General features: G+C 38.9%; 1 protein-coding gene across 1 annotated transcript in view; it reads left to right on the plus strand.

The window, feature by feature from the left end:
• The first annotated feature begins 16,621 nt into the window (after positions 1 to 16,621).
• Positions 16,622 to 27,066, plus strand: part of LOC149142590 (uncharacterized) — a 171,491-nt gene continuing 161,046 nt past the window's right edge. The window contains exon 1 of the mRNA XM_089451520.1: positions 16,622 to 16,747. Coding sequence (XP_089307646.1) covers positions 16,672 to 16,747 — 76 coding nt within the window. The 5' untranslated portion in view covers positions 16,622 to 16,671. The remainder of the gene's footprint in view (positions 16,748 to 27,066) is intronic.

Below are 27,066 nucleotides of genomic sequence, written 5' to 3' on the forward strand. Positions count from 1 at the left end.
TAGTTTTATATTTACTCCATCATTTGGGCTAGATACCATGGGCCAAATACCATATTTATAAAGGAGGTATGGTAAATAAATAAATATAGAAGAGCTATAAAGAGGTATGGTAAATAAATAAAAATATATCAAATAGGATTAGAAATCAACATCTAATTTTTTAAATTCACTCCATAATTCTCTTTCTTTTTATGAGCACTAAAAAATGAGGATTTATTTAGGTGGCGCCTATTGGACAAATACCATTGGCTAAATTATTATTAACACCATGCAAAAAAAATATTATTAAACTTAATATTATTATAAAAGATCAATATTATTATTAAATCTAATATTAATATTAATATTATTATCACTATGGACTTTACATTTTTATGAGAACTCGAAGAGGATTTTGATGGCGATCTAGGGTTTACCCAAACCCTGCAATGGAGCTTGACACTGAGAAATGTGCCCCTAAATCATTGACTCTACAAATTATGACAGATACACACCCCACCTAATAGTACAACCTCAATGGCAACCCTGTCGGGGGAGGACTCTGGGCCTCCCATAATGGTGAACCCTGTGCTTCTGGCTAAGAATGGATCTAACAAGGCCTCTACCTCACAGATGCAAATAGATCAGCATAAACATGATCTACATAATGGACCACAGGAAACAAAAGATATACCCCTGGACAGGCAACAAAATGCTGCAGGCGATGATGAAATGCCCAAAGCAACCTCTGCGGCCTACAAACCTGTAGCCGTCGAACGACCAAAGATTGAATTGCCCAGTTAAAGAATCAACACCAGATCCAGTTCATGAAAGATCATGCCCTTATTGGGAAATTTATTGGGTTTTGGCAAACAGAGAAAGCCTTACAGGGCTGGATAGTAGCCAAATGGAAACCAAAAGGGTACATCAATTTGAAGTTAGGACCAAAGGGGTTCTTTACAGCGATATTCAACTACATCGAGGGTTGAAATAGGGTCATAGACGAGGGCCCTTATTTCTTCAACGTTGTTGGGCTTTATCTACATGATTGGATCGAAAGATTCAATCTGGACAAAGAAGATCTGAGCTCGAAACTAGCCTAGATCTAGTTATATTCCCTACCGGTGGAATATTGGGATGAAGAATCATTAAAAGGCATTAGAAATGGCTTGGGAGAGTTTATAAAAGTTTCAAAAGAAACAAAACTCAGAAGGTATACTTCCTACGCCCACAACTGTGTCTACATGCATCTGAACAAAGCCCTTCCGGACTCGGTAAATCTATTTCATGATGATTTTGAATGGATTCAGACAATAGATTATGAACATGTTCCCTTTAGATGCAGAAAATGTCACGCTCATAACCATTTATTCTGAGATTTCCCGCTTAATTCCAAGCACTCCTCCAATGCCTCCTCTGGGAAAACTGATCAAGATGGATTTACTAAAGTGAACTTTCAAAAAAAGCCTGCTACTCAACCAAAAATCCCCCTGCTAGCAATTCTTCTCCCTCTACTAGCAATAGCTCTGAAATTCTAGCTCAGCGTTCCTCAATGGTCTCTGAGCCTATTATAGACGTTTTTGGGCACCGCAACCCCAATCATACATTTCCATAAACCAATGGATCCTAAGTCCCTAAAAGTGTTGCTTCACACCCTAAATGGAAAAGGTTAGCTGATTACATCATCTTCTGGAAGTTCTCCATAGAAAACTGCTCAAAACTGGTCAAAGCTAGACCATACACACTGCCCAGTGCAGAGGTTTTGATGCATCTCACCTGCCCAGTGTAAAGGGTGTGATGCATACTGGAAATCCCTTCTGTAGGGTGTGATGGGCGAGAGTAGACAAATGGCAGAGATAGTTTGCAAGGTGGATCGTCATGGAATCTTCCAGAAACTTCTCCTGTGACACTTGCCTCTTTGAATTCACCCAGGGATGAGTAAGAGATCATTAATCTCAAAGTGGAATCAAGAACTATCAGAGAGAGGACACTAATCAAAATCCTAGAAGCTGACTCACCCCCCTGCAATCATCTATATTTGGATCTTTCATCCCAGAGATCCAAAGGCTGGAATTTTGTATGTTGTAAGGAAGTGTTGTTGGTTTCTTGGTGGAATATCATAGTGTTGGGTGATCTAAGCTTTTCATGAGGTGAAGAAGGGCTTTCATGCTGGGAGGATGACGCTGGGTCAGAACAATTGGTTGTAATCCTCTTTGTTGTTCTTGATATTTATAAATCTATTCAAGTTTTCCTCCACATTCTTGTATGTTTGATGATATATGCATTTGTGTGGTCAATATATATCTGGTCCTATATTATTTATGATTGTATATCTATGTTCTTCGATAGTATTATGCTTCTTTGATTCCACATGTGTTCTTTGAAGCTGGGTAGACGAAGGCAAAGCGGAAAATATCTATCAGAAGGGAGAGGAACCAAGCATAAGAATGAGGTTGGTGTCTTTTGTTCCCCTCTTATCTACTTCTCATAAAGGAAAATGAAAGTAGTTTTAGTTTGTTTATTTCTAAGATAACTACCAATCTTAGTGAGACTAGCAGCTCCGAGTGGACACTAGATTTCCCGATAACAAAATGGAAACTCCGCTGGGCATCAAATAGATTGTTTGCTTGTCTATATTTTTTTGTTTTATAAAATTATAGAAAGAGCCTAAAGTCAAGCCAACTAGCCTTCGAACTGCATTTGCTATGCAAGTGCAAAGTAGATCAATGCTGCTTCAGTCTATCTCCAGGTTTTGTTTATAAACTAAACAATCCATTTGCAAACCTTCTAATTGCCCTAGTAGTGGCTCTAGTAACCTCATTAGATCAACCCCTATGATCTATATTTACTGAACATCACTTGCTCGGCCTAAATCCCTAAACTAAGTTGCAAACTGTGACCTGAAACCCAGTTGAAGTCTCGTCCCTGGACCATCGCACCTTCTCCTCTTGGGAATCTAGCTGCATCGCACCTCCCGTGTGCAGTAGGTGTGTTGCATCACACCTTCCCTATGTTGCAGGTGCGCTAATGAGACAAGACCTCTTCTGCTCTCAGATTTTGGTTTCTGTGTTCCCACTCCTTAGCTTTATTCAGGAGTTTTGCTGCCTGCGATCAATATACCACTGTGGAAACTCCCTTCCTTTCCAACATTCCACCTCCATTGTGCAAAGAACTGTGATTTTTTTTTTATGTATTTTGCACCATTTTCAGTTCTCTTTTACAAAGAAGAAGCATAATCAAATTGTCGTCTTTTGATTTTAATGTGTCGCAAGTGTTGTTTTCAGTCAAAGAAAAGAATTCTATTGTTCTTGATGGTTGATTATATAGTTACTCTTGTATTTGATTTGAATTAGTAGTTTTCCAAGTGTCAAAAGTAGTTTTCAATTCAAAATAGGGAAGTGTCGTCATTATCTGCCTTTCGTTTTTTAAGAGAAATTTGTTAGTACTGTCGCTTTGAAAAGATAATTCAGATTTGTACTTAGCATTCTTCTTGTCATTTACATATTAAGAAAGCTGAAAACAAATACATGCATGTACATTTGCATTCAGACTGCTTGTTGGTTTGATTTATGAAAGTGCATATAATGTGTGCTCTCTGCTCTATGTTGAAAGAATATCGTTTCTCTTTCTTTAGTAGCTAGGATTTTCATTGCAAAAAGAAGATTAAACGATTGTTTATCATCTTAGATTGCATTTTAGGAATTGTATATCTACATCATGTGGTGAACCTAAAAGGAAAATTTCTTAAGAAAGATCAACTATAAAATAAATTCAATGAACATAAAAACGCTTTGGAACCTAATGCACAACATTTAGAAGTCTAGGCTAGAGATGTATTCCGGTGTCGTAAAGCCTGGTAACTATCGCTTTCATTGTTGGTTGGGTGATTTCTCCGCTTTGAGATGACAAGTGCCAGTACGGACTTGTGCTCCCATGTACCGTTGAGTATATATTGGGAGACCATAATAGGCTATATCCCTTATCCATAGGAAGCTATATCTGCCGCCCTATCGATCGCAATGCACTGGACACAGCATTAGGGAAGACTGACTGTCGTACTCTAAAAGGTATTCTGCAGTTTTGTGATTGGTTTGGTAATCCCTCTGTCTATATTTCTAGAGTAGTCTCTTTCATTCCTTTTCAGACTCCTTAAAGGAAATGGTCCATTTGAGCACTTGTCACTTCAAGCTCATTAAAAATCGAAGGCGACTAGAGTCATCTTTTGTTTTTTCTCAACTCTTAAAAATTGAAAAAACAAGTTGTGTCAAAGCATCTAAAATTTATTTTAATCGGAATAATATCACCATTCCCGTGTTGGTCTTAGGTTGAGAAAAATGGAGTCCACCAACCAAGGATTTCCCCTTAAAGGAAATCCTAGTCCTTTCTCCTGTTGGGGAGATGTTGGTGCACCTCATATGGCCACATTGTCACTTCTAGGATTGACGATTAGCTTGCCAATATGGCTCTTCTCGACCTCCGTCATTCAGAACACCATAATTCCTGAATAATCGAGTCGGCAAATAGATGATACTAAAGTTACCCCCCAACCTTCTACTTCATCCGATTCTCCCTCTCCTCCTTCCTCTTCGCTTGATGAAGCTGGTAAAGCCAAAAATCAAGTAACTAAAAAGGAGAAGAAGGGGAAGGAGAAGAAAGAGAAGAAGAAGAAGGAGCCAAAGGTGAAAAGGGGTAACCAGACATCGTCTAGTAAAATCCACACACTGCACCATCCAAGCCTAAATCTCCATGTGTCATTTACAAGGGAGACCACTATCATCGAGATTGTCCTTGCATCCCTCAGATCTTAAGGGACTGGTCTCCTCGTTTGCACAATCTGATGTCATCAACCTCTGAAGATCATGTTGAAAGTACACCATCAACTAGTGAAAGTGAAGCATTTGGATAGAAAAGGAAATGTAAATTTCCTTATAAATTGTGTGAAGGCGATCACGTTGTCCACTGATGTCCCTTACTAGACGAAGCTAAAATAGTCTTTGATAATTGTCCTGCTTCCTTTACTGCAAGAAGGAAGTTTGTTAGAGTCATATTCGGCCGTCTATTTGGTCCCACCTCCAAGCAACCTAGTCATTTCCTTCGATTGGAATCTACTAGGCAGACCCCGTTTACAGGCTAATGTACCATTCTGAATCATTATACAAGCTTACAAAATGATCATGGTCGGTACCATCATAGATGAAGGGGATTCTATGAGTATCCTTTCCTCAACTACTTGGGAAGCACTTGGTTCACCATCGCTTCTGCCTAAGATGAGAAATTTGACAGGCTTCGACAAACGAACTAGTCGACCGTTAGGGATCCTTCCCAATGTGCCCATAACATTGAGAAGGAAAATCATTTATATAAACGTAATGGTAGTCCAAGGACCTCTAGATTATAATCTACTCCTTGGACGCGACTATATCTATAGCATGGGAGCCATTGTCTCCTCACTCTTTAGAGTAATGTGTTTTCCGCATGAAGGCCGAGCAGTCCAGCTCGTAGATTAGCTTTCGTTTCCTCGCTCACACATAGCTAATAGTCAAATGCCATCCCTAAATGGTCTTTTCACACAAGGAATGTCTCATCAATTTCCAGTCTGTCCACCTGAAGAGCGTGAGTGGTTCAGGAGGACATAACTGAAACCCAGGGGTCATGCACCTTGGTTTTTTTCGGCAGGAATACCCTGGGCATAGGGTAGGTTTCCGCGGAGGATATATGACTAGTCTGACACACCTGTCTATTTAGGAAAATGGGATTAGACTAGAATAATATTCCCTCATCAAAGTTATGTGAGTGGAGGCGACCATGCCACTCACCTTTGTCTATTTCGGTAGACATCGCCAAGGAAGTGTTTTGTTTGCAACGCGGATGGAGAAATCTCGCATATATGAGAGCTTTCATATGGTAACCTCGAAACTCTACTTCGCTATGCTTGGGGGCATGCAAACATTTTTTCCTGAAAGTAAAGAGCGACCATTTATTTTCTTAGTTTGTAGTTTCTCAACCCTTTAAACTCGTAGGATTGGTCCTTCCTAGCTTCCATAATGAGAGGATCCAGAGCAGAGTTTCGAATGGTGCAAGATACATAAAAATTTAACCTATCGATGAGGCATCCTTATTATACGACTGGCACGAACAATTTTTATGCGAAGTTCATGCTCGTTAAAATTAAACCTTAGCCATGAGAAAATGTTCCCCCAGAGTTTAAGCTCATTAAAAAATGAACCAATCCCCAGTAAATAACCATTGTGAATGCATTATCATTAGCTTTTTGAGCCCTGGTCGTGTTCTTACCATCACCTCCACTCTTTTTTACCCGATCATTCACCTCCATTTGATTGTTTACCACTTTTGAGGAACAACTGTGAAGAGTGATCCTGTTAGCCATCCTTGTGACACTACCGTGATTGGAAAATTCCAAACCTTACCTGGAATTAGTTGCTACCTGAAATTATCACTCGTTCCTCAAAAGACGAGTCTCCTTTAAGCTCTTTTCATTTGACTCATAGAATATGAAAAGATTGCTGAGAAATTGGCCTCTCCAGCTCATTAAAGCTACCGGAAGTGCTATCCCTCCTTTAGATTTTAATCTTTTTGTACCTAACGGATTATTACACAAAAAGATTGAGTGATTATTTTCTTTGGCTCATTACAATTACCGAAAATTCATCCCTTTCATATTATTTTATACTTTCTCAGACTTAAGGGATTATATGACGAAAAAGGATTATTGGAGTTTCCTTTACGTCCCTTTCAGACTCTCCAAAATTGGAAAGGACCAAGTTATCTTTTTCGTTAAACTTGTTAAAACCAAATAGCATCAAACTTGTCCATACAGACAAGAATGAGTTTCATTGTTGCTAGGCTCGTTAAACCATAGCGACAAGTTAGCTCGAAGGGCAGATTATAGAACAAGCATATGTTATTCTCCTCAAGCTTGATAAAAATAAAGAGGTATTGGTCAGCAATGACTGGGGAAAAATTGGGAAGAAAACTTGAAGAAACTTTATTGGTAGCAAGTCGCTCTTGAACATGACACTTTCACTCCACATCTAAGTCGGGTTGGGTTATCCCGTTCATCGGTCATATCACCATTGGTCGATCGCACCATCCAGATTTGGGGTTAACGCTACCAATCCATGTCAACTTCCCCGGTATGTTCAAGAGAAGTCACTCAGAGAATTCACCTGTGTCTCATCCACTGCAATACATTCACGCTCCATTATTTCATGACCATCACCCTGAACCCTGTATCATCAGATCGTTTTCACCTCAAAAAATCATTTACTCTGTTCTGTGTCATAGATGTGGGATTCATTAAGGCCTTCCTATGATGGGTCGCTTCTTGTTGACATTAGCTCGTTATCCAAGAAGTCTACTTAGGAACAACCCTTTTAGTACTTTGAAGCTTGCATGCCTCAATGGCAAGTTTCTCACTTCCGATGATAGGTTTACATCAATGGCCTTCGACCGTAATATTTTCCGTGGTGTTCGACGCCAAGTCCCCTTTCGCACCATGTGAATTGTACTGTAGTACCTTGAGGGTAATCATCATTATCAGTGATTCATCTCGTGCTTGTTAACATCTTACATCATTGGCTAGTAATCAGGTGATGTCTTTCCATGTTCGACTCCAGAACATATTTCACATGGATCGAATTATACTCCGAGTGAAGATTAGATAAGTTTGAAGACCCCAGATCTAGTTTCATCCATCTGGGCTGCGATATATTCAGGAAAATAAAGACATCAAATATACATCATTGCTGCAAAGATGATCATCTAAATCAAAGGATGATGGCTCTACCAGAATCATCAGTCTGCCACACAAACGGTTGTCTGTATTATGTACATGAAAATGAATTTATAAAGCTGAGCATGGGAATGCCCACCTCAGCTAGATCATGAAAAATATTATGAAGATAATGTGTTGTATTTTATCTTGTTACAGGTTGCCTTCCAGCTCGAAAAAACTTTGGATCCTCATGATAAAGCATTTCACCCGACATCAAAAGATTAATGACCTCATGCTTTAGGGGGAAACTGTTATAGACATTTTTGGGCACTGCAACCCCAATCATACATGTCCATAAAACAAGGGCTCCTAAGTCCCTAAAAGTGTTGCTTCACACCCTAAAAGGACAAGGTCAGCTAATTACATCATCTCCCAGACGTTCTCCACAAAAAACCACTCAAAACTTGTCAAAGCTGGACCATACAGACTGCGCAGTGCAGAGGTTGTGATGCATCTCAGTTGCCTAGTGTAAAGGATGCGATGCATACTAGAAAGCCCTTCTATAGGGTGCGATGGGTGAGAGTAGACAAATGTCATAGGTAGTTTGCAAGGTGGATCGTCATGGAATCTTCCAGAAACTTCTCCTATGACACTTGCCTCTTTGAATTCGCCCAGGGATGAGTAAGAGATCATCAATCTCCAAGTGGAATCAAGAACTATCAGAGAGAGGACACTAATCAAAATCACAGAAGCTAACTCACCCCCTGTAATCATCTATATATGGATCCCTCATCCCAGAGATCCAGAGGCTAGAATTTTGTATCTTGTAAGGAAGTGTTGTTGGTTTCTTGGTGGAATATCATAGTGTTGGGTGATGTAAGCTTTTCATGAGGTGAAGAAGGGCTTTCATGCTGGGAGGATGATGCTGGGTCAGAAAAATTGGTTGTAATCCTCTTTGTTGTTCTTGATATTAATAAAGCTATTCAAGTTTTCCTCCACATTCTTCTATGTTTGATGACATATGCATTTGTGTGGTCCATATATATCTGGTCCTATATTATTTATGATTGTAGATCTACGTTCCTTGATAGTATTATGTTGCTTTGATTCCACAGGTGCTCTTCGAAGCTGGGTAGACGAAGGCAAAGTGGTAAAGATCTGTCAGAAGGGAGAGGAACCAAGCAAGAAACCAAGTGCAAGACTGAGGTTGGTGTATTTTGTTCCCCTCTTATCTACTTCTCATAAAGGAAAACGACAGTAGTTTTAGTTTGTTTGTTTCTAAGATAGCTACCAGTCTTAGTGGGACTAGCAGCTTCGAGTGGACACTAGATTTCCTGATAACAGAGCCCCCCATGCACTCTTTTGAGACTCCCAACCAGCCCTCTGTCAACCCTCATTCAGCTTCATCTCCTACCCAAATCCCTGAGCAAACCCAAGTTCTCCCCATCTCCTATCCCATTAAAGATTCGGCTTGGAAACCTAATGGTATGGACATCAATACCTTTCTGATTAATCCCAAGCATGCAACTAATAGCATGGCCGAGAGAAGTGAGCTCAAGCAGATGGATGAAGAGCCTGAAAGTATTGACCTAGGAGACTTGGACATTTTTGGCCTTGAGAAAGCATGTAAGCAGAAACAATTTGATAAGATCCTGGCAAGACAACTAGAAAGTCTAGAGGTCATCCTCTCTAGAGCACATCAACAATGATCTTTAGGAATCCAACCAGGAAGTCAGTGGGATGGAAAGAACCTATCCAAGGATACCAAGAAACGAGGGAGAAAGACAGATCTACAAAGAACTATCCTCATCAGGGAAGTTTTGGTAGATTCTGGTAGATACTCTAAAATCACAAAGTACTATAGGCCACTCCCCAACCTTGAACCATGAAGCTCATATCATGGAATTTAAGAGGGATAAACGGCCCTGGGAAATATAGAATGATCAAACACTTGATACAGCAGGAGAAACCTCATATCTTCTTTATGCAAGAAACAAAATGTAATAGTAGTTCTCTCAGTACCATTCTTTCAAAAGCCTGGCCAGGTAGTCACTCAATGGTGGTGGACGCTATAGGAGCCTCGAGAGGATTAGCAATAGCATGGAATGCACAGGCCATTGCACTCATAGACTTCCATGCAAACCATCATTTCATACAAGCCAACTTCCATATCATAGGGACCAATGTGCATGGTCACCTTACCAATGTTTATTTCCCACAAGTTGTTGTGGACAAAACAACAACTCTCGACACGCTCATGCTGCTCAACGCCACTCAGAATCATCCACTTTGGATTACAGGGGGCGAATTCAATATGATCACTAAATTAGAAGAAAAATGAGGAGGCCAAATCAAATTGGAGAATTAAAGTGAGTATTTCAAGGAGTTCATTCAAAGCAATTGGCTAATTGACCTGCCCTTCAACAATGGCATCTACACCTGGAATAACAAAAGATCTGGTCCCCATCAGATTGCTTCAAGGCTAGACAGATTTCTGATTTTAGATAATGCTATCCACCTGGTAAGGGACCTCTCAGCCTCAATTTTTCCATTCTCAGGATCGGACCATTGGCCCATCTTGCTTCAATGGAAAATATCAGGAAACTCCACTCGAAGACCCTTCCGCTTTGAATCTTTATGGTTGTACCATCAAACTTTCAAAGATCTAGTTCAGTATGCATGGAAAATTTTCCTTCCCCCTGCAGGCTCCAAAATGTTTCAATTTCAGCAAAAGCTAAGATTCCTCAAAGTGCACATCAAACAGTGTAACCACACCACCTTTGGAAACATTTTCCAAACTCAAAGACCCCTTGATTAGGAGATGGAGAAACTACAACAAACCATCATAATAGAAGGAAGGACTAAGGTCCTCATAGAATAAGAAAAGAACCTACAGACGTAGATAAAAATAAAAAGAGAAAAACAAGAGGAAATCCTCTGGAAATAGAAATCCCAAATAATATGGTTAAAAGAAGGCAAGAGGAATACAAAATTATTTCATTGTACTGCCATCCAGAGGTGTATGCATAATAACATCACCCAAATTCAAAATCAGAAGGGAGACTGATTGGAAGATCATAAGGATATTGAAAAAGAACTCCATAAGCACTTCAAAATAGTTCATCAAGAACCTAACATCAACGGATAGCCATCAATTGATAAGATTCTCCCATATATCCTAAAGGTGATAACAGAGGAACACAATCAACTACTACTTCGTCTAGTCTCCTTACAGGAGGTTGAATCAACTATGAAATAACTCGAGGAAGGAAAAGCTCCTAGCCCAGATGGCTTCACCTCCAACTTCTTTCACAGATTCTAGGATGTCATCAAAGAAGAGGTCTGGCAAGTAGTGGAAGAATCTAGAACCCTCCATTGGATGCTACCCTCTCTTAATGCAACTTCATTACTCTCATCCCCAAAGACGAGCACTCTAATACTCTGGACAAATTCAGGCCAATAGCCCTTTGCAATGTCATCTACAAAATCATATCTAAAGTTATAGCTTCCTGATTGAAGCCGTTGCTGCCACTGCTCATCTCGCTAGAACAATCGGGCTATGTGGAAGGAAGGAAAATAATAGACGGTATCATCCTGACTCATGAGATCATCCACTCTCTCAAGCACCACAAGAAAGCAGGTATGCTTCATAAAATCGACCTCTCAAAAGCTTTTGATAAGTTGAGCTTGATGTACATTCAAAAAATGCTAATAGCATTTGGTTTCTCTCATGCTTGGGTACGATGGGTCATGAGCTTAATCTCCTCAACTTTCTTCTCCATTCTAGTCAATGGAATTCCTTCCACCCCCTTTCAACCCTCAAGATGCATCCATGAAGGCGATCCCCTCTCCCCTTTTCTCTTTGTTCTTATGGCTGAAGGGTTGGGCAGGACCACCAAGCATGCACTCCAGGACCAACATTTTAGAGGTATATCCCTTCATAATTCCCCTACCATCACCCACCAACAATTTTTGGATGATAACGTGTTATTTTGGAATCACTCGGTCCAAGAAGCCCGACAATTTAATTCCCTCCTTGACGACTTCTCAGTAGCTTCTGGAGCTAGCATCAACACTCTTAAATCCCAGATCTTCTTTTTTCATACTCTTGCCTTAACTCAAAACTCCATAGCCCACATTCTAGGATTCTCTGTCACCTCTCTCCCCTCCAAGTACCTTGGCGCCCCCTTAAGTGACTCTACTCTTAAGCACACCTCATGGCAATTGCTCCTAGACAAACTGGAAGCCCGCCTCACTTCCTAGATGTTTAGAGCCATAAACATGTCAAGTAAATTATCTTCATCAAGGTTGTACTGCAATATATGACTCTTTATCTCTTCTCTGTTCTAGTAGCACCTAAATGGATACTTAAAAAAATAAAAGATATTCAAATGATTTTTTTATGGGGATCTGCTGGACATAATCGCAAATGGGCATTGATCAAGTGGGCAATAGTTTGCCTCCCAAAACATCTCGGGGGAATCGTCTTCGGGACCCTCAACACAGTAATGCAGTCATGGGAGCAAGAATCTGGTGGAAGTGGCTCTCAACTCCGCACACGCCCTGGGAAATCTTATGGAAAGCCAAATATGCTAACAATAGATGGAATGAAGACTTGATGAGGCTCATAAACAAGGGAAAGGGCTCCGTTATTTGGAATGCGGCTAGATTGCATAGACACATGATCCATCAGTGCATCTTTTGGGAAATAAGGGATAGCAAAAATGCCCGCTTCTGGATGGATTCGTGGAAACAAAGACCTAGACTCAACAACTTAATCACCCTACCACAAACGAAGGCCGAGGAAGCTCACTAATGGAAAATGGTCAACCAATATTGGACTCCCACCCTTGATTAGGGATATAGAAAATGGCAAAAAGCAGAGCACATCATTAGGCATGGCACAGAGATAATGTATAAGGAGATGGACACAGAGCTAACCACTAGGAGAATCAGATTCTCTGAGGAAAAGGATATCCTATGTTGGGGTTACAAATCACGTGGAACTTTCACCGCACAAGAGGTGTACACCCTTAGGATTGATACTCAGAGTAACAAGGACCCTCTCTAGGACAAAGTGTAGTCTCCTAATATCTGGCTCAAGGTCTCCACATTTCTATGGATGTTATGTCATAAAAGAATCCTCACTTGGGACAACTTAAGAAAAAAAAAATTGGCCCCTCAAGATGCCCCAACTGCAAACAACAGGAAGAAACTATACAACATCTCATGGACTCCTGTTACCTGGCAAACAAACTTTGGGAAAAAACAATTTTCAAATGCCAAATCGATGGTAGAGTTAAAGAATACATCACCCAAACCATTCGTCATTGGGCTAAAAATTCGTATAAAAGTCCCCTGCTTAATTCCTTATGGAGAATCGTTCTAGGCCTCCTCATCTGGACAATTTGGAAGGAAAGGAATCAACATATCTTTAGGAATCAAACCACCCCCATAGATATCATATGGAGCAATCTGTGCAGTAACCTTCAGGAAACTCTAGCGCTCCAATCTTGGAGCAATGATGACTTTCCCTTTGATCAAGAATGGACCATTTGGAAGAATTGGAACCTCGGGATCATCCAGACTCAAGAACATCATAGTAGATCTATCCCATCCCACCACTCTTCCAGTAAATGGTATCCTACGCCTCCAGGATTCACCCAATTAAACTTTGACGGCGCTTCTAAAGGCAATCCAGGCCAGGCCAGACATGGCAGAATTTTCAGGGATCACTATCGCAAACCTTTGCTGCTCTTCCTAGGCACATCAGGATGGGACATGAGTAACTCTACGAAACTGGAAGGATTGTGGAAAGGTCTCCACCTCGCTCAGCGGCATGGCTACTTTCCCTATTAATTGAAGGAGACTCACAAATCCTCATCAATATGGACAATCAAATTCTTCAGGGAACTCCAGTACACAAGCTATCCTGTAGCTGGAGACTTGCATCTTGTTTACAACACATTGAGCATTGGCTTGCAACCAATAGAGAAATCACCTTCAAACACATCAAGAGAGACGATAACAAAGTGGCTGACCTCTTAGCCAATTTAGGGGTGAACAGTGATCGAACTCTATACACAGGTTCGTTGGATATAATAAAAGATGCCAAACACCAACAGGAATATAAAAAACTAGTTAAAATAATGCAACACCCTTGGATGCGGGTGGTAGATGAGCATTCAAGGCAGATACGACGCTGACCTAGCAGGTGGTCGAGCCACATGGTAGTTCATTCCTTCCCCTATGGGAATTTAAAGTAAAACTCTACCCCTTGGCCACCGCCACTAATCCACTATGTGGATTGAGATTTCCCATGTAAGCATAAAAACATGGAGCCAAGCCCTCTGCACTCCTCCATACTGCCTCTGAATTGCTCTTGCCACCTCGCCATGGCAGAGCCAAGCTCTTGAACTGCAACAAGAAGGAGTTGTAGACTGCTCTGCTACGTTGACCTAGGCAATGGTTATCACTTCTCCTAGTCTATACACTGCAACTTGCAAATTGATGCCTCGGCCCCTACCTCTATCGTGGACTTGACTTCCCCTGTTCTTTACAGTATCACCTCTGCTGCTCTCTCCCTGCTTCCTGCCACTTTGGCTTACTTCTTGCTGTAGCATCCCACTTAGAGCAATATGCATCATCGTCATCGTATGAGGTGGAAGCATGGTGGTAGCCATGATAGCACCATCTACCCCTCTTCACTGCCTCCCACCGCTTCGTCTTCCCCATCGGCCTCCCTGCTCCCCAGTGCTTCCTCTTCCCACTTCCATGGCAAATATTTGGATACGTGTAGTGGAAGAGGACCAGCTCTCCCCTGTGAGGTTCGTTAGACTAAAGGAGCCACCCAGTCAACAATTTTTACTGCTACTACCCAGTATGCACAATTCCATTTCTCTTGCTCCATGAACCAACTGGTTGTAATTGCCATCGTCTCAGTGGATTTTAGGGAGGAAGCTAGCTCGTGCTTTGTTCAAGCCTATAGCCTTGCGAATAACTAGGCTCCTCAGCCACACGAAAATTTTCCGAGGGAGCTGAGCTCAAGCCATCCACAGAAGGCCAAGGATTATCTGTCCATAAGAAGCTCAAAGACATTGGGAGGAAATTCAACCAGCAAAGCTAAAGGTGTTCAGGTTGATGACAGAGAGCCACAAGACACCACCGGTGGCAATCAAGCTGAGGATACAGATTCAACAGAGTATGGGTGTCCGATCGTGGAAGAGAAGCCACCATCCTAAGACACCTAGCATTTTCATGCCACAGGTCACGTGTCAAGCTTGGTCTTCTGAGTTTTTTGTTTTTTTGATCTTTTACAATGGTTAATTTTAGCAGTCAATATTGAATTTTACCATGGTAGTAAATTTTGATTTCTAGAATTGTAGCCCCTACATGGCCAGAAGATACCTATCTTTATCTCTTTTTCATACTGGTTTCCCCTCCAGGGGCATTCTCGATTTTAAGTCTTGTTGTTCAAATTGGTTATATGGCTAACCTATACCTGCAAAGGCCGAGGCCTCACTGCACGTTATGTTTTCATTAATATCTTTAGTTTTACATAGAAAAAAATATTAATATTATTGAATTTAATAACTTCAAATAATACAATATTAAATTTGTTATACTATAATATATATTAATATATCTATCACATACCCATAAACAATTTTATTATTATTATTATTTAAATAACAATACCTTGATTTCATCTCCATTTAATGAACCAATATATATATATATATATATATATATATATATATATATATATATATATATATATATATATATATATATATATATATATATATATATATATATATATGAACTAATAAACAATGAGCCAATCTATGTATACATCTTTTTTTTGTTATAGTACAGTGGTAATATCATAATCATTGACTACGGTATACGTTGTTTATTTTAATGCGTACCTTATGTTGTTTATGTTAATCACTCTAAGCTACATTCAAATCGCACGAATTAACTTAAAGTATAGTTATGTAGTCTAATAGCTAGTACAGTGACTTAATTACACTCTTATATTTTGGGTGGTTGGTTTCCCTAGGAGTGTGGACCCACTCCCTCTAGAGCCTTCTTCTTTAATGTGTTGATATGACTGACTCATCACCTTATGTTTTTTAAGTTAATCACTCCAAGATGCATTCAAATCACATGAATTAACTTAAACTAGAGTTACATAGTCTGATAGCTAGTACAATGGCTTAATTACACTCTTATCTTTTGGGTAGCTGGTTTCCCTAGGATTGCGGACCCACTACCTCAGGAGCCTTCTTTTTTAATGCATTGATACAACTGACTCATCACCTTATGTTGTTTAAGGTAATCACTCCAAGATGCATTCAAATCGTATGAATTAACTTAAACTAGAGTTACATAGTCTAATAGCTAGTACAGTGACTTAATTACACTCTTATCTTTTGGGCAGCTGGTTGCCCTAGGATTTCGGACCCACTGCCTCTGGAGCCTTCTTCGTGGTTCCCAATTGATTCTTCATGCGTATGTATGTGTGTTGCATCCACGATATTCGGGAATTATCCAGATCGGATGGTGGAGATGGTTGCCCACCACTCTAAGCTCTTGCTTGGTATGGAGGCTATTCATTTGTTGTGCTTGCCTCACAGAGGTTTAGGCTTTAAGTCTCTATTGAGCTTCCTCCCACATAAATGACTCTGCCTTATACATTCTTACCTTCTGTGGCACGATTAATTCTTGGTCTGAGATACTTCCATGGAGTCTGAGGGCCATCCTCTGATCTGCAGTTCATCCTTCGTTTCTATTCTTGCCTTCGGTTGCTCTTGGGATGTTATTCATGCTTGGTTATGCATGTGTTCTGATTTCCACAGTCTCTGCAAAATCATTCTCTTTTCTTTAATTTTCTTTTAAAGCTGATACCTATTCTTCGATGCTTGTCCCTCTAGGTTTCACTAAGGCTTTTCATGTTTAGTTGCTCAAGTTCTTGGAGCCCCTTCTCCACCTACCAGATCCTTCAATACTTAAGCAAAGAAACATCAGGTATGCATGAGGAATTTTTTTATGTTAATTCTGGAAAGGGTTTTATGATTTCTCCTCTATTGAGTGAATCCGAACTATATTCATAATAACAATCTCAAGACTATATCTTTCTTTAAGGCTCAAAGACAGTATTGTAACTAAATGGGTGTGGCTCGCATACTTCTGTTCTAGCTTGTAATTTCTGACTTTCTACAATTAAAATGTTTAATGAAGGATCCAGGGTTTAAACTCTATGAGCATAATGATATATGAAGAAACCCTCGATTTGGGGTTTTGGTTTGTACCCGTATTTTTTGGAACTAAACCTAATGGTTATTCAATTTATATGCATATATTGTTTTTGTTACTTCTTTTCTGGTTACTGGCTACAACGATGCTTGTATTCTCACGTTTTTCCCTTTCTAGGGATTTGTAGCTCTAATCCTTTGTTTTTTAAGAATATTTGAATTACTCTATCCCAAGTTTCGGTTAAGACTTTTAGTGCGTCACTATATTCTTTTTTTGACTTGCGACAAGTTAGCATTTTGTGCTTTTCATTGTTATTTCTAAGCAAAGTTCTTCTCATTGATTATCATTTATGCACCAAGGGTTTTTTTCTTTTAAACGGAAGTATCATGCATCTACTTTCTTGATTATAAAATTTAATAAGTTTAACATTTCATTGAATGTTGTTCTGACTCTTCCATTTTTTAGGTTAAATTTAGTTCTTGAGACCCTTGGACGTACCTTTTGCTTTAATATGGGTTCTCATTGTTCATGGTCTTTCTTTTTTTTACTGAGATTTAGGTTTTCCTATTTAGAGGCTCAGAACAATTTCTCATATCTCTCCCAATTTTATGCGTTACGCAAGTTCTATATTTAACCTCTATGAATTAACACAATTTCTCATATCTCTCCCAATTTTCCACGTTACGCCGGTTCTATATTTAACCTCTATGAATTAACACAATTTCTCATATCTCTCCTAATTTTCTGGGTTACGCGGGTTTTATATTTAACCTCTCTGAATTAACAAAATTATTTGTTTGCATTCTTCCTATCTACAAGATTACACACAGTCTTTTTCTTATCTACTGAATCTGTGAAATAACAGTAAATAACTATTTGGAATTTACCCTATCTATAGGGTTAAGTACAATATTTTCTTTATCTATTGAGTTTATGAATTAACAGTAAATATTTTTCACTTACCCTAGCCATAGGTTCACACACAGTCCCTTCTTTATCTACTGAGTTTGTAGTTAACAATAAATAATATTTGAAACATATTCAACCTGCCATTCAATAATATAAATTATATGATTAAGTGTCTACGATTTCCAGAATATACTTATTTTCCTCACTAATGTTCGAGTTGAACTAGACCTTAATCTTATGTTTTGTTTTCCCTCCCAACCATGAGACTTGTAGTTCCAGCCTCCCTGTTTCACCTAAGTCTCCCCTTAAGCTACCCCCTCATAGGGTTTTTCCTCAAGACTTTTTGTCTTGAACAATAGTAGTTATTGTTGGCTTTATGGCACAGGTTTGGAGCTATGGCATAGGTGTTGTCCTTGATGGCAACTCACTCTGGTAAGAGATCTCAGATCAGGCTCTCAGAATGAAGAAAAAGATATATACGCAGGTTCACAGAGACGAAGCCGCGTATATACGCGGGTTAGATGTTTCAAAGGCGCGTATGCGTATACACACACTTTCACGTAAGGAAAAGTGTGTACATGTTGGAGAACTTACTTTTGGTCCGTGGTATTTAGTCCTTGGTAATTGAACCTATGGTTTTGGGCCATGGTATCTCGTTAGAAGTGTTGATCCCAAGTATTGGGTCCATGGTATTGTTTTGTTATGGTTTTGGACTGTGGTGTTGTGAAAGGCCTAAGACTATAAAAGGGGAAGGAGATCATTTGGCAAATCATCATATGAATTATTTAATATCTCATAAAAGGGCTAGATCTGGAATATTGGTGATTGTATTGTGGTGCAGATCTGAATCTGAATGAAGGAGGAACCTGAGCGTAAAGAGAAGGATAAGTTCTATTGATGGGTCATAATCTTAAGGCTTGAATAATAATATCTTTGTATGATTTTGATCTGTTATATGTGGTGCATGCTTGATCCATAAATCTGGTTATCTGGGTAAATTATGGTCTGAATATTTTTCAATTATCCTTTATAGATCTGTACACAGGTTCAGTGAAGCGAAGGCGCGTATACACACTGGTTCTGTGAGTAAAAACAACATATATGCGGGTTGGTCCAAACACAGAAGCGTATGCACGCAGGTTTCTGGTTACTGTTTATTGGATTCTGATACACAAATTAATGATCAACATCTGTAAGATAAAGTAAATTATAAGCTTGCATGGTATACACGGGTTTCCTTATACGTAGTTGCATATATATGTGGTTTTCACTAACTGAAGTAGTGTATATGATCTGGATTTGAAAAGGAAATAATTGACTTGATAATACTGATTCACCCCCCTCTCAGTATTATTTCCAACAATTGGTATCAGAGCAGGTCCTTCTGAAGAAGCTTGATTGCTTGAAGGAAGATCCATCATCATGAACAACTACAAGAGAGAAGCATCTATGAGGCCACCAATTTTTTATGGGACCAACTTTGTCTATTGTAAGGTAAGAGTTACAACCTATCTTCAATCTCTTGGTACAGAAGTATGGGATATCATAGATACAGGGTATACTTTTCCATCCACAACTCCTATAGATTTGGCTGGTAAGAAGCAATATGAAACAAATGCAAATGTTGTCAATACTCTATTAGGATGTCTATCTCATTCAGAATTTGTCAAGGTTATGCAGTATAAATCGGCAAAAGAAATATGGGACAAGATTGTTCTGAGCTATGAAGGAGATGAACAGGTAAAATGAGCAAAACTTCAAATCCTCAGAATTCAGTATGAAAATCTCAGAATGCACAATGATGAAAGTGTGGCTAACTATTTCCTTTCTGTAGATGAAATTGTTAATTGTATGAAAAACTTGGGTGAAGAAATAAAAGAGGCTGTTATAGTTAAAAACGTTCTAAGATCTTTGTCTTCTAAGTTTGAATCTAAAGTTTCTGCGATAGAAGAAAGGAGAATCTACGGAACCTTACCATGTCACAGCTGCATGGAATTCTGACTACTTACGAAATGAGGAAAGGAGGACCATCATACAGGAGAGAAGTTTCTTTCAAGGCTTTAGGCAAAGGATATTATTATGAGTCAGAAGAAGAGGAAGAATCAAATTTTGTCAAGAACCTTCAACGAGGTGCTGGAAGATTCAGAGGTAAGTTACCTTTCAAATACTTTGCTTGTGGAAGAGTCGGTCACTATGCTGCCAAATGTCCTCATAAAGATAAGCTTGACAAGGGTAAGGAACCTGTTAGATGGAACAAGAAACATAATGTAAATAAGAAAAGCTATTACACTCATGAAGATAGTGATGGACTTTCAAATAGTGATGAAGATGAACAAGGTTGTAATTATAAACTTTTAATGGCTTTTGAAGATGATGATTTTGTGGATGCTATAGATGAAGAAGGTCTTTATGAAGAGATTTCTAGACTCAAAATTTGTTTAGAAGAGAAGAATGTGATCATAGATACTCTTCAATTCCAACTTGCTGAAAAGGAAAAACATCATGAAAAGTTAGAATGTGAAATAGTGGGACTTAGAAAAGAGATGGAGAAAACAAAAGCTCTTAATCTTAGATTTGTTAAAGGATTTAACACTTTAGATGAGATTATCAAAGTGCAACATTCTCCTCTAATGAAGACAGGTCTGGGATATAATGAAGAAACAACTCAAGAATAGAAACCATCTACCTTCAAAAGTTATCTTGATGCAGCAAGGAGAAGTGAACAAAGGCCCAATGGAAATCACCACGTAAAACGGGGACAATCTACCTCAAGAATGAACAAAGACTACCAAGTAAATCGGGGCCAATCTAATTTAAGGAAAAATAGAAGCTACAATTAGCCACAGGTAAAACCTTCTCAATTTGCCTCAAGAACAGATGTCAATAGAAACTACAATCATTTGGCTGTTAGATTTGATAATCACAGGAGTTTTTTCAATGGCCAATGTTTCTCTTGTCATAACTTTGGTCACAAAGTAGCTCAATGTGTTGCCTATAAGACAATCATGACTAGAGAAGCTCAAAAATAGAGGAGTATGATTGGGATCATGAAAAGAACCTACAATAATTTTTCTGCTCTTGAAAATGAGATAGAATGTTCTATTTGTAACAATTTCGGTCATGAAGATTCTGAATGCAGGAGCAGGTTTTGGTAGACAACTCAGAAGGAGCAAGTCTCAAGTGCCAAAACATGGAGAATGAAGGAACCACAACTAGAGAGATGTGGTATAGCCTTATATGCGGAAGGCCAGGAAAATCAATGGTACATCAACAGTGGATGTTCAAAACATATGATGAGTGATAAAGAAAAACTTCAGTCATATTGTGTCTTAGAGAAGGAGAAGAAGGTATCATTTGGAAATGACACCCCTATGTTCATAAAAGGTAAAGGTTCTGTTCAGTTGAAGGAAAGGGTCAAAGCTGGAAATGTCATGTATGTTGATGGCTTAAAGCATAATCTATTAAGTGTCAGTTAGATGTTTGATCAAGGAACTGAGGTAATATTTCGATCAAATGGATGTAGTGTTCGTGACCTTGATACAGGAAAAACAATGATCAAAGGCGTAAGCACTCCAAATAATTTATACATATTCAAAGAAGGACAACATCAATTCTATCTAAGCAAGAATGATGAACACTGGCTATGGCACCGAAGGTTGGGGCATCTTAGCTTCTCACAGATAAGGAAAGCATGAAAATACCAGGCAGTTCGTGGTCTTCCAGACATCAAAATTCCAGACAATACAATATGAAAATCATGTCAGTTTGGTAAGAAAACCAGAACTAACTTCACTGAGAAGGAAGGATAAGCCAGTAGGCTGCTTGAACTTGTCCATACTGATGTATGTGGTCCATCTAGGAAAAGGTCACCCAAAGGAGAAGAATACTTTATATTATTCATTGATGATTTTTCCAGGATGTGTTGGATAGGACTTATGAAGCACAAAGATGAAGCCTTTGAAAAATTCAAATCATTCAAAGCCTTGGTGGAGAACGAATCAGATCACATAATCAAATGTCTCAGGTCTGATTGAGGAGGAGAATTTACCTCAAATGAATTTTTCGATTTTTGTGAAGAACATGGAATAAGAAGGGAATTTTCTACAGCTAGGACTCCTCAGGCAAAATGGAGTAGTGGAAAGGATGAACGGAATGGTTCAAAAAATGGCTCGTGCTATGCTTGATGAGTCTGGAACTTCCGCAACCTTTTGGGGTGAAGCCGCATTTGCTGCAGTTGTTATTATCAACAAGACAAATGTCTGGGTGAACAACACTCAAACTCCTCATGATCTCTGGTATGGTGAGACTCCTTCGGTAAAATATTTCAAACTTTTTGGAAGAAAATGCTATATCAAAAATACTGATGAAAATATTGGCAAGTTTTAACCTAGAGCAGATGAAGGCATTCTCCTTGGTTACTCTCCTCACAGAAAAGCTTACAATTGTTACAATAAAAGGCTTGGAAAAATTGTTGAAAGTATTGATGTAGTAATTGACGAAGAAGAAAACACTCCTAGGTAGGTAAGATATGAAGATTTTGAAGATGATGAGGACTATCCTTCAACATCAAATTGGACTTATGATGAAGAAGAAGCTCAAGAGGCACCAAAAGAGCAGATAAGGATAGAAGATAAGACTCCATCTAGGTACGTTCAGAAGAATAATCCAAACTCTCAAATTTGGGGGCAAAAAGAGGCAGGTATACAAAAAAGAAGAACAATTGCAAAAGCCTCAAGCTATTTGGCATTGCTCTCCTCCACTAAACCACAAAATGTAAAAGAGGCATGCAAAGATGAATGCTCGGTCAAGGAAATGGATGAAGAACTTGAACAGATCGAAAAGAATAACACTTGGGAGTTGGTTCCTAGACCAAAGGATATGAATTTCATAGGGACAAAATGGATCTTTAAAAACAAGTTGAATGAAAATGGGAAGTTATTAGAAACAAGGCCAGACTTGTTTGTAAAGGGTATGCTCGACAAGAAGGAATAGACTTTGAAGAAACTTTTGCTGCCGTTGCTAGACTTGAGGCCATCCGAATGTTCCTTGCTCTCTCAAGCTTTCATAAGTTCAAAGTATTTCAAATGCACGTGAAATCAGCTTTTCTGAATGGAGACTTAGAAGAAGTGTATATTGAGCAACCAGATGGATTCATCCTTGGAAATGATCCAAAACTTGTATGCAGACTTAAGAAGGCCCTCTATGGTCTTAAACAAGCTCCAAGGGCTTGGTATTATCGTCTGGATAAATATCTTCATCAATAAGGTTTCTCAAAAGGATCAACAGATAGAAATATTTATATAAAAATTGAAAATAACAAATTGCTAATACTTGTTGTATATGTTGATGATATCATCTTTGGCAGCAATGAAGAAGCTATGAGTCAAAACTTTGCCCTAGTGATGCAAAAAGAATTCGAAATTTCCTTGCTTGGAGAACTGACATATTTTTTTGGATTACAAATCCAACAAAATGAAGGCGATATATTTTTACCTCAAACCAAGTACCTCAAGAAGATTTTGGAGAAGTATGGTATGGAAGATTTGAAACTAGTATGTACCCCTATGGTTACAGGATGCAGCCTCAGTAAAAATGATGAATCAGCAGCAATGCATCAACCAACTTATAGATCCATGATTGGAAGTCTTCTCTATTTGACAGGTACCCGACCAGACATCATGCATGCAGTGGGAATGGTTGGAAGACTTCAGGCAAATCCTAAGGAAACCCATCTTCAAGCAGTAAATAGAATTTTCAAGTATCTTCAAGGGACTCAAAACTATGGCCTATGGTATCCAAGAGATACAAATCTCACTCTTCATGCTTATACGGATGCAGATTGGGCTAGAAGCGTGGATGACAGAAAAAGCACAAGTGGTGGTGCATTCTTTATTGGTTCTAGATTACTATCTTGGTTCAGCAAGAAACAGAGTTCGATTACCTTATCTACAGCTGAAGCAGAATATGTGGCTGCCGCATCTTGTTGCACACAACTCCTTTAGATGATGCAAACTTTGCAGGATTTTCAAATCACGTGTACTCCTCCTATCTCCATATTATGTGATAATACAAGTGCTATCAGTATCTCAAAGAATCCTGTCATGCATTCAAAGATTAAGCACATACTGATCAAGTATCATTTTCTCTGGGAACAAGTGTTGGAACAAAAGGTAAAATTGGAGTATGTTCCCTCTAAGGAACAAGTTGCTGATATTCTCACCAAACCACTGCCTAGGGAAACTTTTGAATACCTCAGACAGAAGTTGTGAGTAGTTGATCCATCATCTTGCTGTTGAAACTTGTCTGTTTCAGAGAAAAATGGGTGCACGCGAGTTGCCTAAAGAGTATCCGCGTACATATGCTAGTTTATGCAGAGGCAGTCGCGTATATGGCAGTTTGAAAGAAATCATTGGGAATAAACTCTGGTTGAAGAAAGTCTGATATGGGTTTGACAGAGACCATCCGACATAGGTTCAGGGGGAGCAGATAAACTTCTGATAATGCATTGTTAGCATTACTTTAGAAGCTCTTGGTTCAGGTTCACAACTGTTGATCTCAGGTGGAAGAAATGCAGAGGGAGAACAATAGGAAAAAAATGGTTGCTGATCTGAATAGTGATTGACAGATGCTGCTGGTATCAGTTATTGGTGACTTTCATAAGTCTTGCTCTAGATATTTCGTCTCTATCTCATGTATATCTTTTACTCTTATCAAGGTCATGTAATGGCCTATTTTGGTTTCCCCACTATGCCTGGGATGAATGATGTAATGTACTTGGTTGTCATATGTAAATTTCTGATGTATCCCCACTTGGTTGGGTGATGGATGTATGCATAGAGTCTTCATAGGAAGGTCTTTTATGATGTATAAGTCATGGTTCTTCTTGAAGAACATATTTTTGCAGATCTTGCCTATAGTTAGGGGGCGCATGGTCAGCACAGCAGAGCAGAGATTTCAACATGTACTCAGGGGGAGCACAACCCTTTGCCCTTGATGACAAAGGGGGAGAATGACTTTGAGGATCTTGGGGTTGCCATCAAGTCCAAAGGGGGAGTTAGTTGGCTTTATGGCATAGGTTTGGAGCTATGGCACAGGTGTTATCCTTGATGGCAACTCACTCTGGTAAGAGATCTCATATCAGGCTCTCAGAATGAAGAAAAAGATATATATGCAGGTTCACCGAGACGAAGCCGTGTATATACACGGCTTAGATGTTTCAAAGGCGCGTATGCGTATACACGCACTTTCATGTAAGGAAAAGTGCGTACATGTTGGAGAACTTACTTTTGGTCCATGGCATTTAGTCCTTGGTAATTGAACCTATGGTTTTGGGCCATGGTATCTCGTTAGAAGTGTTGATCCCAAGTATTGGGTCCATGGTATTGTTTTGTTATGTTTTGGACCGTGGTGTTGTGAAAGGCCTAAGACTATAAAAGGGTAAGGAGATCATTTGGCAAAGCATCATCTGAATTATTGAATATCTCATAGAAGGGCTAGATCTGGAATATTGGTGATTGTGTTGTTGTGCAGATCCGAATCTGAATGAAGGAGGAACCTGAGCGTGAAGAGAAGGATAAGTTCTATTTATGGGTCATAATATTAAGGCTTGAATAATCATATCTTTATATGATTTTGATCCGTTATATGTGGCGCATGCTTGATCCATAAATCTGGTAATCTGGGTTAATTAAGGTCTGAATATTTGTGAATTATCCTTTATAGATCTGTACATAGGTTCAGTGAAGCGAAGGCGCGTATACACGCTAGTTCTATGAGTAAAAACAATGTATACGCGGGTTGGTCAAAACACAGAAGCGTCTACACGTAGGTTTCTGTTACTGTTTATTTGATTCCGATACACAAATTAATGATCAACATCTGTAAGATAAAGTAAATTATAAGTTTGCATGGTATACGTGGGTTTCCTTATACGTAGTTGCGTATATACGTGGTTTTCACTAACTGAAGTAGCGTATATGATCTGGATTTGAAAAGGAAATAATTGACTTGATAATACTAATTCACGCCCCCTCTCAGTATTATTTCGAACAATTATCTGGTCTTAACCAGACTTAGGTCCTTCAAACTGTCTATCCTTTCAGCATAGTTAACATCCTTGAAAATTTTCATTCCTCTCCTTTTTTATCTTGGATACCTCTATCCTCTTGATCCCTTCCTTGGAATAAATCTCTCAAGGAAGAAGTTAGGGTTGGGTAACCTCCCAACCTAACTCCTTGAGAAAGTAAAATTGTCATCCTTTAAACATTTCACTCCCATGTAACTTTAATCAAACAATCACTACCATCATTCTCACTTTTCACTTTCCATGCATTTATTAATCAAAATTAAATGATTATTTAAACTTAACAATATTCATTTTTTTTTAGATGTGGTAAACTCTCTCAAAATCCTGTCTTTCTTGTAAGTTATATTCACTCAAAATTCTTTCATCCAACTTTGCCTTATTAATTTCAATTTCTCTCATCGTCGAATTCAATATTTAAAAATTTCAGGAAACGAAGATCATACCAATAATCTCTTCTCTATGTTATAGGTGGTTGAATAACAACGGGTTGTCTAGAAATATTCCCACATCGCTCACTTCTATTTATTCGTTGCATGTATTGTAAGTGTTTTTACAGCATAATTATACCATGATTTTCATTATCATAATCGTTAGTAAGCCTAGGGAGTATTTTGGTTAATATAACATCATATTCTATGAACAAAGATTTGTCACACAACAATCTAAGTGGCCCAGTTCCCACAAGAGTCTCCTTTGCACAATTTATTGGTCAAAGGTAAGCTAAGTTATGCCAATGATTATCATAGCTTGCAGTAAAACCACATCCCCTTATATATAATTTTTAAGGCAGAATAATAACTGTATGTACTACTTCTGGTTCAGCTTCACAGGAAACCCTAACCTGTGCAACCAAGTTGTGGGGAATCCATGTGGTCATCCACAATGCAATAGGAAATTGCACTAACATCTATGCAGTGCGGTGAAGTGTCGAGTTATTCATATGCTGACTGAGATGGTCTTACTCAAATCAAAATGTCAATATATTATTGGTCACCCTAAACTCCATGGAGATTTTATTTCCAAATTTTGAAAACATGCAAGCAGTAGAGTTTTATGTGATACTAGAATAGCACATAATAGATTTGAATAATGTATT

This window comes from Pinus tabuliformis, chromosome X (assembly GCF_031772625.1).
Source record: "Pinus tabuliformis cultivar Carrire ecotype Pingquan chromosome X, CPIR1, whole genome shotgun sequence".
NCBI classification, from domain to species: Eukaryota; Viridiplantae; Streptophyta; class Pinopsida; order Pinales; family Pinaceae; genus Pinus; species Pinus tabuliformis.